The sequence below is a fragment of the Porites lutea genome, chromosome 2 (assembly GCF_958299795.1).
Source record: "Porites lutea chromosome 2, jaPorLute2.1, whole genome shotgun sequence".
Lineage (NCBI taxonomy): Eukaryota > Metazoa > Cnidaria > Anthozoa > Scleractinia > Poritidae > Porites > Porites lutea.
The window spans coordinates 6,426,607-6,438,753 of NC_133202.1; the positions used below are offsets into that span (position 1 = coordinate 6,426,607).

Consider the following 12,147-nt stretch of genomic DNA (forward strand, 5'->3'; position numbering starts at 1 on the left):
CCCTGATTGGCAACTCTAAAAGCTCCAACCAAGGTGAGAAAAGTGGGTGGCATTTAAAACTCAAAAGATATGTGGCTTTCCAGAAGGTTCTGTATGGTGAATTTGCTGCCAAAAAGTATCCCAGGCAAAACAATAATATTGTTTGTTTATTCTGCCTGCTACTCAGGCTATGGATTCCTGGGATAGACCAATAATCAGGGACATAAAATTACCCAGCAAACAGCTTAATGCCTTCCTTACTTAGATAACCACATAATATTAAGAAAGGCAGTCTCCTGAAGTAATGTAAAAACAAGAGTTCTCAATGAAATATAGTCTCTTGATCATCAATGACAATTGTAAACGGGGCACGGTATCTTTCAATTTAAAAAAGGAAAGACATGAGAACCATGTCAGATAGTTTATGTAAAACACCAGAGGGAACTAACCATAGCAAACAATGATTCCCAAAGGCTTCAGAAGATTGTACCCCTTCTTTGTGTCATTTCCACCAAGAGGATCAAGAACAATATCTACTCCTTCTGGGCAAACTCTGACAAAACAAAAGAAAAAACCTATGCAGTTCGTAAATGAGCAATGGTTCACTCTCATTTTTGTGTTAAAACAAAAACTGGAATGTGTGATTCCAGAAAATATCCATACCCCCACCACGGAAGACTCTTTGATTTGCACCCCCCCACCCCCCAGGATTTTCCGTTCCAGGGGGTCTTTGATACCCCCCCCCCCCTCCCCCCAGGAATTTCCAGAATTTTGAAACGGGGACTTCGCTCACCATTCTTTGGAAATTCAAAGTGGTTTTGGTACTTTAAAACAAAGGAAGTGAATACTAACGTGGTCAGTTGTTTCAAAACAACGTACGTAGGTATGTTTTTGTGCTTCAGATCGATCGTACGTTGCTTTCAATGTTTTGTACGTGGTTGGAAAACAGTTTCCCATGAACCCCTCCTTACCCCTTGGAAATTACTGCCTTTGAACCCCCCCCTCACCCTTGGAATTTCCAATGATCTTCTGTGGGGGGGGGGGGGGGGGTATGGATATTTTCTGGAACCACACAATAAATTTAACCTTTTACTGGAAGAAAATTAGCTCACTGGCCAATATGAACGTATCACTTATAAATTCACTTAGAGAAGAATAGTAAAATAAACAAACAAATAAAATGCAACTCCTCTATGGTACAGAAGGGGCAGAATCAGCCTACTTTTTTACTTCTTGAGCATAGTTTGTTGTTCGGTAGTCAATGGCGTGAGTTATTCCATTGGCAACAATTTTCTCATGCTGGAAAAGAAAATTAAGAAACAACTTTTTGATAAACTGACAGGCAAAATGAGTAGTACAAAGATAAAGACTTAAAAATTAAATAAATAATTATTTCCTCGGTCGCCTCGCCTCTCGCTTCTAAAATATTTAAGACTAAGAAATATACTGCAATTTTTCCTGCTGACCACCAGTTGCAAGGTAACCGCTTTACAAGTCGAGAGAGCATCGTTTCTTGGTCCCAGACCCCATTGCTACCCCCTGCTATACAATGTTTACACATTCATTTATGAGTAGAATAAAGAATTGTTACACCGTCCACATCTCTGTGAGCTACAATAATAGTTTGTTATAAATGGTGAACTCTACCTTTGCTGCTGATGCCGTGCCAAACATAGTTATTCCTTCTACCGTTTTACAAAGCTGAGTCACGGCTATTCCCTAACAAACACAATTCCAACACAAAGAACATCAGTGATAAGTGGGTAAATGGCTTAAAACATAATCAGTGCCTGTCAGATTGTTTGGGACTTCTCTAACAATGATATCAACCCCTTCACACCTAGACGTTGTTAATGCAAGATTATCTGTCACTCCATCTTTTACATCTCTGGAGGAAATCCCATGGTGTTACCATCTACAGGGTTCATACAAATAAACCAAGGAAAAGAATACCAAACACTGATGAAATGCAAAGCAATTTGCTTTCAACCCGACCACATTCAAAGTTGAGGATAATTCAAAGACTTTTCAAGGACTTGCACAGAAATTCAGGGCCTTTTCAAGGACCCCCCAAAATTTCAAGGACTTTTTAAGACTGTGCGAACCCCGAACTAAACTAAACCTGTTTGGTTGGACTTTTTTCTTAGCATTCCACAAAACAAAATCAGACATTCAGGGGTAATAATCAACTTTTCCTTCCTGGCATTTTTACTTCAATCTGCCCTTTGCCTTTTGAAAACTTCAGTTCTTGAAAGAAGGACACGCTACTTTTCCTTTCCAATTAAAAGATCACACCCAGTTGTTCAAAGAGTGGATAACCCTATTCGATGGATAAATCACTATCTAGTGGATAACGCAATTGGTTTTCCTAGTACTTATCCACAGGATACCAATTCATCCAGTAGATAGAGCTATCCAACTTTTGAACACCTGAGGCCAGCGGACAAATCAACATACAGCTTGCAAAGAAAGCCATGCATGTCTGATAGCCTGGGGCAAATGGATTTTGCTAGGAAATTCTGTTCTGACCTTACTTGATGGGCCAGTGAAGTTTTTGGGGGAATTCAAATTCTTGCTCATAATTTTTTTCCCCAGCTAATTCAATGACTCTTGGGCTATAGTACATGCTAGCTACAGCTTGCCTGAAAAGCAAGCTTTAGAGCTGACTTTCTTTGCACCCTGTTTTTTTTTTTTATTATTCAAGAACAGCTGACAGGTCATGCAGCACATCCATGCATGCAGCAGAAAAAACCCTTTCAACCATTCAAGTTTTTAATAGTAATTCTTACCACTCCTCCAGCTGCCATATGTATAAGAATACTCTTTCTTCGACCCAGATTGGCACAGTGAAACAGCATGAAATAAGCAGTGAGGTAATTGACAGGTAAAGCAGCTGCATCCTCAAAACTAAGGCTGTCTGGGATGACTACACAATTTCTGGCAGGAACACAAGCATATTCACACCATGCACCTTCTAGTGTAATGCACACAACACGTGCACCAACCTATGTTTATATTAAAAAAATAATATTAAAGATAACATGTCAAAGGGTCAGTCCAATGTTTTTTCTTAAGGCCCCCAAAATTAAATTTGCAGAAATTCTCTCAAGTTGCTCTCTGGAGTTAAAGCTGGTTTAGATGATATGGACTGTTGACCAATGACAACCAATAAAAATACACACTACAATGATAGTAACAATGATATTATTTTAATATCACACCAAAAATAAAATTATTTAGACTTACAATTAAGACTTGCAAAAATTCACTAAACTTCATTAATTTGAGAATAAGGACAGTGAATAAAATTCACACAAGTTTCCCTATCAGTCAAGAAAATCAATGTTTTGAAGGAGTAACGTCTTAAGTATTTAGCAAGTCAGTGGATCACATTTCAACAAAACTAACCTCCAGATCTGTGACATCCTCTCCAAGCTCTTCCACTGTCCCAGCAAATTCTAAACCAGGGACAAATGGTGGTTTTCGAGGACTTGGATATTGTCCTTGGCGTTGCATGATGTCTGCAAAGTTGAGTCCACTATAAACGAAGTACAAGAACAGAATACTTTACTTTAGTACTTGTAAAAAACTGACCAAGGCTATGTTAACTCTGTAGTTAGAGTGAATCTGTATAGATTGTCAGAACTTGTATCTGTGAAATATTTACATTTTTTGTCATAGGATAAATGTTAATTAAGTGTAATTTGTGCACGACCCTGTTATCCAGCTCTTAGCTGCAAGGGGTTCTGAATAAACAACTCTACTACTCTACTACTACTGAATTGCTTTTCATGCCGCCGTGAAAAGCTATCCAGTATACTAGTAGTAATCTCAGATTAGGAAGTGCGTTTGAGCTTTTTTAGGTTTACTATCAAATGTGACGTTATTTCCTAATAAATTGATGCTGCAAAACGCTTCCTATATGTTTTTTTTAAAAACAAAAAAAAAAAACAAAACGACTACGAAAAAAGAAAAACTTCTCACACTGCAAGAGTAGAACCAGAGACTTCGGACGTGTAAGAGAAATGCATTATCCATTGCGCCACTCAACCATGTTAAATAAACCACGAGATAAATTATTCAAGATGGTGCAGAAAAGGCTGACGTACGATGAAACGAGTACCACAAAAGGTCACCCTTGAGTACCACAGGACACCCAACTGAGTACCACAGGACTCCCAAAATTATGTGTTGCATTCTCCTAATGCACCTATCAATGTAAATCCCGTGGGGGGGGGGAGTGCGGGCAAGGGGAGGGGATTTGGTGCCTGAGACTATCCCCATGTCGCGCGAAGCGACCCCAGGGTCAGGACATTTGAGTTTGACCGATAGAAGCCTGGTATCAATTCAGAAGCGGTTACCAAGTCCGTCCCTCGAGGTTTTCTGAAAGTTACGCTGTTGGAGAAAGGTATGAAGTTTTCGTCTGTTTTAATCGCCATAATCCGATACTTTACACTGTCATCTAAACAGATAATAGGGCCGTTTATACGAGAGAAAATAAGCCGCGGCTTACATAAGACAATAAAAGGGACCATTTATACGAGTACGGCTTATATTAGACGCGAACTGCTCGTATAAATGGTTCACGGCTTAGTTCGCGGCCAGGTTGTACTTTTAATAAGCGTAGATTTAAAATCAAAATCGGCAAACTTACGCTTGCCGAGGTAGCACAGACATCAAGCTGCCCCGCAATCTCAAGCTCGCTGCATATGAGCAGGAATTGTTTTTCTTTTGGGGGACTCCACACATTTCTTTTTTTACATGAATCTCTATCCGCCATTTTCCACGGTGTAAATCTAAACAAAACTCATTTTCCCGCCATCGCAAAACGCGTCTCTTGGCCGTGAAGGTCTGGGATATAATTTAAAACAGAGCATGCGCAGCTGTCGTTCACGGCTTCAGCAAGCCGCGGACAACGTTTGAGTGCATTTATACGAACGCTTTCACGTCCAAGGTAAGCAGTGGCTTGGATAAGCCCATCCCAAAACCCCTTGGCCAGGATAAGCCGCGGCCTGAGCTGGCCTTGGGTTGAATAAGCCGTGAACATAGATTTTGTACCATTTATACGGGGTGTTCGCGTCTTATGTAAGCTGCGGCTATAGTAAGCCGCAGCTTATTTTCTCTCGTATAAACGGCCCTAATGTCTATTTTGAGAAAGTTTTTCTCTTCAAGTTCCCATTTGATTGTAAACCTCGATTGAAATCGAATTTTACCATGAAAGTCAGAGGATTTTTTACGGGGCACTGATCCGACCTGTTCCGACATGTTGAGCAGATGTTATAAAGCATTTTACGTTTCATTAATATAATAGCACGGTCAATCGTCCTGGAGCGATTATGTTGTTCAAAATAAGAGATGCTAGTGGAGAGAGAAAATACTTTATTACAGCAAGTAATTTAACGGAACTTACGTTAACCTTAAATAAGAGTAGTAAGAACGTACTTTTGAAATGTTCTTTTATTCGTTTTATATAGTATTATAGTATTGTTTGTTTAGATTTTTCCCCCGGGGTGGGGGCTTTTTTGACACTTTTGATTGACCTTTCGTTTCCCACCCTAGGGAATTTGATCAAAAAATTTTAAAATTTGTCAAATCCCCACCCCTTGCCCGCACTCCCCCCCCCCCACGGGGTTTACTTTGATAGGTGCATAACGTCGAACGCAATTATGAACACCTATTCGATATGTGACTCTCCACTTCAGAGATCAGTGCAGCATAGCTTTGCTCCGTTGCAGAAACTGCGACGAAATCACTGTTCTTCTGTTTGAACAGAAGCCCTATCTGTTATGGTTTTCATGCCAGCACAAAAGCTATCCAGTACTATGAACACTATAATACTGTGCTGTTAAATGTTCATTTACATACATACATACATACATTTTTATTGTGTTTTGAGGTTAAAGTGCCCATCACCTAAAATTTTATTATTTTCTTATCTGAAACTACACCTTATTAAAATAACTTCTGCAAAAACATTTTGCAATTTGAACCAAAGACGATTTTTTTAGAATTTTTTAAAAATGTTCAAATTTGCCGCCATTTTGGCACAACATTCGTCTTAGTCTTCTCTCGGAGAATGACGTGACCTTACTGACAGGAAAACATTAAGAGTTCTGATAGGTTTTTCTTTTTTAGTAAAACTTTCTTCTTGCGAAGACATTGTGATTCATTCCTTACTTGTAATTGATCTTTTTTGTGTACAGCTGGTGAAGGCAAGGTAATGCAAGTTCCTTAATTTACGTCACATAACGTCATATGTGAGCCGGCTAGTTTGCAGGATCGGCGGTGCGGGTGTACCGCAAAAATGTAGACTTAAAAAATTGGTAAAAAAATCGCGTTTTGTTCAAACCGCAAAATTTTTTCGCAGAAGTTATTTTAATAAGGTATAGTTTCAGATAAGAAAATATAAAATTTTAGGTGATGGGCACTTTAAAGTACAATAATAAATTATAACATGCCCACAGGTAGCTAAGCTAATCTAGGCAGGTCACGTTTACAGCAAATAAATTACAAATAAATAAACTAAAAGTAACAAGAGAACTAACAGAACTAAAATGAACAACAATGACCAGAGACTACTGGTAAACTAACGGTATTACTAAGAGCAAATGACAACAGTATGACAAGAGACTAAAGATACACTTAAGATACACTAAACAATATTAATGATTACATGCTAACTGAGAGGAAAACAAATTCAACTTAACTTTTTAAACTCCATGCCTTCAACTGTATATTAAAAATTAGACTGTACACAGTCCCCTATTTTTCCGTGAGATTGTCAAGATGAAGTAGTGCAAACTCTTCCAGACATTTCACGTAGCTGTTTGTTCGGAAGTATTGTTTTCAAAACCAGATGCTTTTGCGAATTTGCAAGGTACATATTTCAGAAAACAGACAAGGGATTTGTGGACAGTATTTTGAAGATCAATCACGTAAGCCAATATGCTTTTGAAGTAGCCTTGGCTGGAGGAATTTTGTTAATTTCAGAAGTCTGGGGAGTTTTGAATTAAAAAGCACAGTTTCTGCCACAAAGACACAGAAAGACGACCCGTGTCAGAAATTTCGGGGGATTTATCTGAGGTTTAATAGTTTTAATTAGTCTTGAAGAGAGCATGCTTGCCTCTTAGTTTGGGAAAATGTTTCAGCTGTGCATGTTGGCCGACTATATTTGGAAAAACATCCTTTTATTTGTATTATAATCACTGTTCGAAAGAAGATGTTTGTAAACACGAAAAGTCAATGCTAAATGTGTCTGGCATGTTTTTCATCCCAAGCAGAGTTTGCTAATATGAATGAATAGTAAAAGACCTGAAATACCTGCCACACCCAGTGGATGTGAGCTGCAGTGATGTTAAGACATTCCCTCTATTTTTCTCACCTCCTCCCAAACCATCCCCAGCCCCCTAAACAGATTTGGCACTGATCTAAGATGGCCACCCCTAACACAAAGTCTTTGATCTTGATAGTCTTATGGACAAGTAGTGTACTGTGAACAGTAAAAAATTAAAGAACTTGATAAAGGGTTTTGATTTGTCACACAGTAATAATTTTCCAATTTCTATACTTCAGCATGAAGTTGTATTCTGTTCTGTTTGGGTACCCATTTAAGGGAAACAAGAAAAAATGCAGAAGGACTGTATCCAGGCAGCTAAAAACTTGAAAAATATTTTTGGATTTTATGCTACACCCACTCCCCAAGGGAAATAGACCAGTTATCCTCCCACCTCCCTGAAATTTCCAGTCCTGTCCTGGGTTAAAAATTTTCTTTTGTCTTCAAAGTATGCATTCTTTTGTATATAATTTAGGTCACTACTGTTACTAATTGATGGAATTTTCCTCTACACCCGAATTATCAAGTCAAGTGTAAAAATTAATGGCTTATTAAGGGCTCATTGTGTGTCCAACAGAAAAATAAAATTGAGCGCGCAATAATTCAGAAATAACGCAATTTTATTGGTATTTACTATAAAAATATCCTTGAGATAAAGTAAATATGGATCGTAATAAAATATTTAGACTCATCAACGCCACTGCAAATGCGTAATGGACGACGATCAAGACTGTAATTGAAATACACACTGCCAATTTCGCAGGATTTGTTGTTTTAAATGAGGCACAAACAAAACATTTAAGTTCGCTATACCTATTTTTATCACAACTTCGGTTTGGTTTTAATTGGATCGCTAACGATCGGAGCACTAAAGGGCTACACGATCCACCGATCAAGGGTTTCATGAGCCCCTCCCACATTTTCATTCACCAGGAACACTCGAATCAATTCTTGCTATAAAAAGGTTGATTTTAAAGGAAACTGTATGTTGCTTCACTAAGTCAATGAAAGAAACAAATGTTAATTTATCGACAAAGTTTTTAATAATGTAAACTGGCCCCCGGGTTTCGAAAGCCTATCTTAAAAGAGTGGTGGAAAAACCCAAATCGTCCTCGTTGGTGTATAGTAATAGCTATGGATTGAAATATTAAATTGCATTCCACAGAAAGACACTTGTTGTTTTGGCGACAACATGAGGACTACCACGAAATCAGCTGAAAGAACAATCAACAAGCTCATAAATAAAACTCACCATGCGTGAACGCGGACCACAACTTGCCCACTCGTGGCTTTAGGTTTGGCGTGTTTTTGCACTTGAAGTTTGTTGTAGCCGCCGTAGCCCGTGAGGAAAACACTTCGCATTGTCGGCTGCTCCGGTTGCTTCTCCGGTTCTTTCTTTTCCTCGGCCTTTTCTTCAGGTTTCTCTTCTGCTTCTGGTTTTGCTTGGGGCTCTTCCTTTCGCTCCTCGTCCGCCATGTTCGCACGTTCAGAGATCCTGTACGCAGTAAACAAAGTGTGCAGTGAACGGCGTGGCCTGGCCAAAATGTGCCGCAGGGCAGGGAGGGGTGGGGCTTTCAACCTGGGTCAGGTCATCTGCGGACACTTGACGCCGCTCTGTTTAACAGTCGACAATTGGCTTAAATTCTAACTGTCAATCAAGATTCGAGAAATTATGTGGTAAGATTTCCCCACAGCCTCATAAATTTATTATGCATACAGCAATCTCGTGTTATTTTTTAAAAAGTTATCACGGTCGGAAAACGTATGCTGAGAAATCAAATTACAGCCAAGAAATCTACACCCGGAAATCAATACTCTGTTTCATAACTGGGATTCTAACACCTGTATACTTGATAGCAACCCCATGCAAATGTACGTAGAGCCAACCAATAAAGCATCTGAATGTGTTCAGAGCAATATTGTTTCAGAACCTTTTCACGTTTTGGGAGAAGTTCTCAGAGCGGACAGAGAGATAGCCTGCGTGGCAGGCGTTTGAAAGGGAAGGGAAAGGGGGTTTTGGGCGCGAGGAGCCCCTCGCGTTTCTCTCGCACCTAAAACTCCCTTTCCCTTCCCTTTCAAACGCCTGCCACGCAGGCTAACAGAGAGAAAACACCATTTTCGACACTAGAGCTACCCTAAAAAGATGTTTGGAACTTTTATCATAATGGGAACACCCAAATTTTGCTACTCCCCCCCCCCCCCCACACAAATGAACTATAACAACAAATAGCCAAAGAAAAAGAAGGAATTAGGATTTTGTTATTGTATTTTAAATAAATAAAGGACGTCGGGAGGGGAGGGGGGGGGGGGAACAACATAACTTGCCTGTGCGTGCAAGTTTATCATACTCGAACTTCGCACCCGGAAATGCACGTGACGAATATTTAATGAAAAGTTCATCCAAACAGTCTATCTAATACCGCAGGGTGACATTACCCACGATTTCCCGACGGTTTTTAACCAAACGCCATTTTTTGCTCACTTCAACACTAGTTCTAGATTTTAATCTTTCCGGTTTCTTTCCGTCAAACCCCATATTAACATTCCGGTAAAACCTCTTATCATTCTGTGGGAATTCCGCAAATTTTCTTGATACTAAACCTCAAACTTTACCGACACTGGTTGCTCTTTTTCGCTTGAGGGCAAAAAGAGAGAAAACTCCTTGAAAATGTTTATTTTGTGACCACTTTGAGACAAGGTCAATATCTACAAACGTGTTAAGAGACACTATCATCATTGAATCGTCACCACAAATTTACAAGCCACAAACAAGAGGGTAACTTTTTGCCGTACAAGTCACGCAACAACTACATTATACCGGCACCTGAAAATACCTTATGCGGGCGGGGTAATTAGTTTCCAACAGAGGGACGGGTCCCAGGGGTATTACTCAAGGAATTTTGGGGTGGAATGTGCGGTGGGACTTTGTAACCCAACTTCCCTATCCCAATTGTACCACTGAGGTCGACGCTTTCTTTGTCATTTACAGCTGTTTCCGATAACACGCGACCTGCGTCGCCGAAAACGTTTCAGGATTTTGGGTTTCTCTTCGACGTCAATCAAACCGTTACCATAGCATCTAATCCTTCGTTGTCAAAAAAAAAGCGGCAATCACGAACAGAAGCTGCAAAAATAAATGTGGGTGGGAACCGAACCTACCAATTCGTCTTCACCTTCCCATATCTGTGTTTCTCCTGGATTTGGAAGCTCTATAAGAACAATTTCACCTTGGGAATTTAAACTTGCCATGTTTCGGTATAAAGAAGGTAAAAAACCTTGACATCTATAAAGTGAAACACGCAATCTCTGAAGTTCATGATCAAAAGCAAAGAACCCACACAAAACGGATCGAAATCAAGCAATCACAAATCAGATTTTGACTGACGTTGCGGAAAATTCAAAATCCAAAAACGTTTTTGAAATCGTAGGTCGTGTATTTTCCAAAATAGCTGTAATAAACTGAGTTCCGGTAAACTAAACTTTGACAATTTCATTTCAGCCTCCAGCAGTGAAGGGGGGGGGGGGGGGGTGGGGGAGAGTCCTTCCTTCCCGTGCCCGACTGGTCCTTTCTGAGTGCTAATTACCGGTTACCCTTGTCTTAACTAACATGTTCAACCAGCTGTTCAGTTTCCAGGAAAATGTTTGCCTATTCTAGACCCCATATCTCTGATTTCCCTACCCTACCACAGATTAGACTGCTTGAAAGTAGCACATACCTACCCCATCCCCCGGGGGACTGGCGTACTATCTGGAACGTAGAACGGAGTATTACCGTTTTTGTTCCCTCATTTAATATATAGATTTAGCCAGGGCTAAAAGCGAAGCTCTGGTTAATAATACGTGTAAACTAGAAAAAAATAAATCTTGTTATGCTAAACGGGGGACGACAATGAAAATGGCTTCAAGACTAATAGATCTAATTAGCAAAAAAACAAATTGCACGTGCAGCACACTTTTTCTTCTAATTAGCAAAAAACAAATTTGCACGTGCAGCACGCTTTTTTGTCTTTCCCTTGCCGTTGTTTTGCACGACTACAACGCTGTTTTGTACTACTAAAACGTCAAACTTCCTAGTTACACACTATTTTTATGGAGAAATTGTCGTATGTGCTTACCCAATATTTTGTTTCCAGTGTTCATGTTCGCTTTTATTTTTCACTGCCGCTCATTTTCACCTTGCTGGCCGCTAGCATTTCTCATCGCCGCTCTGAATTTCCATGTTTTTCTTCCTACGAATTTTCAATAACTCGCTCTAGCTCTTTCTCTGTTATCCACGTTAGTGTACACATAAAAAATAACGCCGAAAAAGACACGACTTTTTTCTTTCTAAAAGTCCGGGCGGCCATGTGATTTCCTTCCAAATAAATCCTTGAGTTGCATTTGGCTTCCCATACCTGTTGATTGAGTTATTTTACATTGGTATGCCTGTGGTGCGGACGGACGGTCGCTCGCTCGATCGCTCGCTCGGTGTACGGTCACGTGATTACCAAATTTTCTGGGATGGGTAGATTACCACATTTCCTTAGCTATGGGGCTCCGCCCACGCGCGCGCTTCGCGCGCGGGTGGAGCTCCGCTATAAGGCCAAAGGTTTCTAAAAACTTTCATATGCGAGAGCCTGAGCGGCACGTGACCACCCATAGTGAAAATTAAAAAACTGAGAAGGCTCAATTTCCGCTGCTCTCTCGGTGGAGAAGCGCGGGCTCATTTCCGGAACAGGGGCTGTAATCGAGCCTAGAGGTTGTAGCCTGCGAACAACTGACGTATTTCCGGTCGTCGCCTCTCTCCCTCCGTTCGCAGGCTAAGAGGTTGAGGAGTAGCAACAAACCTTGTAGAA

The 12,147-nt window shown here is 40.2% G+C and overlaps 1 protein-coding gene across 1 annotated transcript in view; it reads right to left on the bottom strand.

Moving 5' to 3' along the window:
* The window catches only part of LOC140927537 (synaptic vesicle membrane protein VAT-1 homolog), a 15,174-nt gene extending 6,321 nt beyond the window's left edge, over nucleotides 1-8,853 (bottom strand). Inside the window, exons 1-6 of the mRNA XM_073377205.1 lie at nucleotides 8,565-8,853; nucleotides 3,388-3,517; nucleotides 2,769-2,984; nucleotides 1,627-1,698; nucleotides 1,202-1,278; nucleotides 429-532 (exon numbers count right to left, since the gene is read on the bottom strand). Of these exons, the coding sequence (XP_073233306.1) occupies nucleotides 429-532; nucleotides 1,202-1,278; nucleotides 1,627-1,698; nucleotides 2,769-2,984; nucleotides 3,388-3,517; nucleotides 8,565-8,788 (823 nt within the window). The 5' untranslated portion in view covers nucleotides 8,789-8,853. The remainder of the gene's footprint in view (nucleotides 1-428; nucleotides 533-1,201; nucleotides 1,279-1,626; nucleotides 1,699-2,768; nucleotides 2,985-3,387; nucleotides 3,518-8,564) is intronic.
* Nucleotides 8,854-12,147: the final 3,294 nt, after the last annotated feature.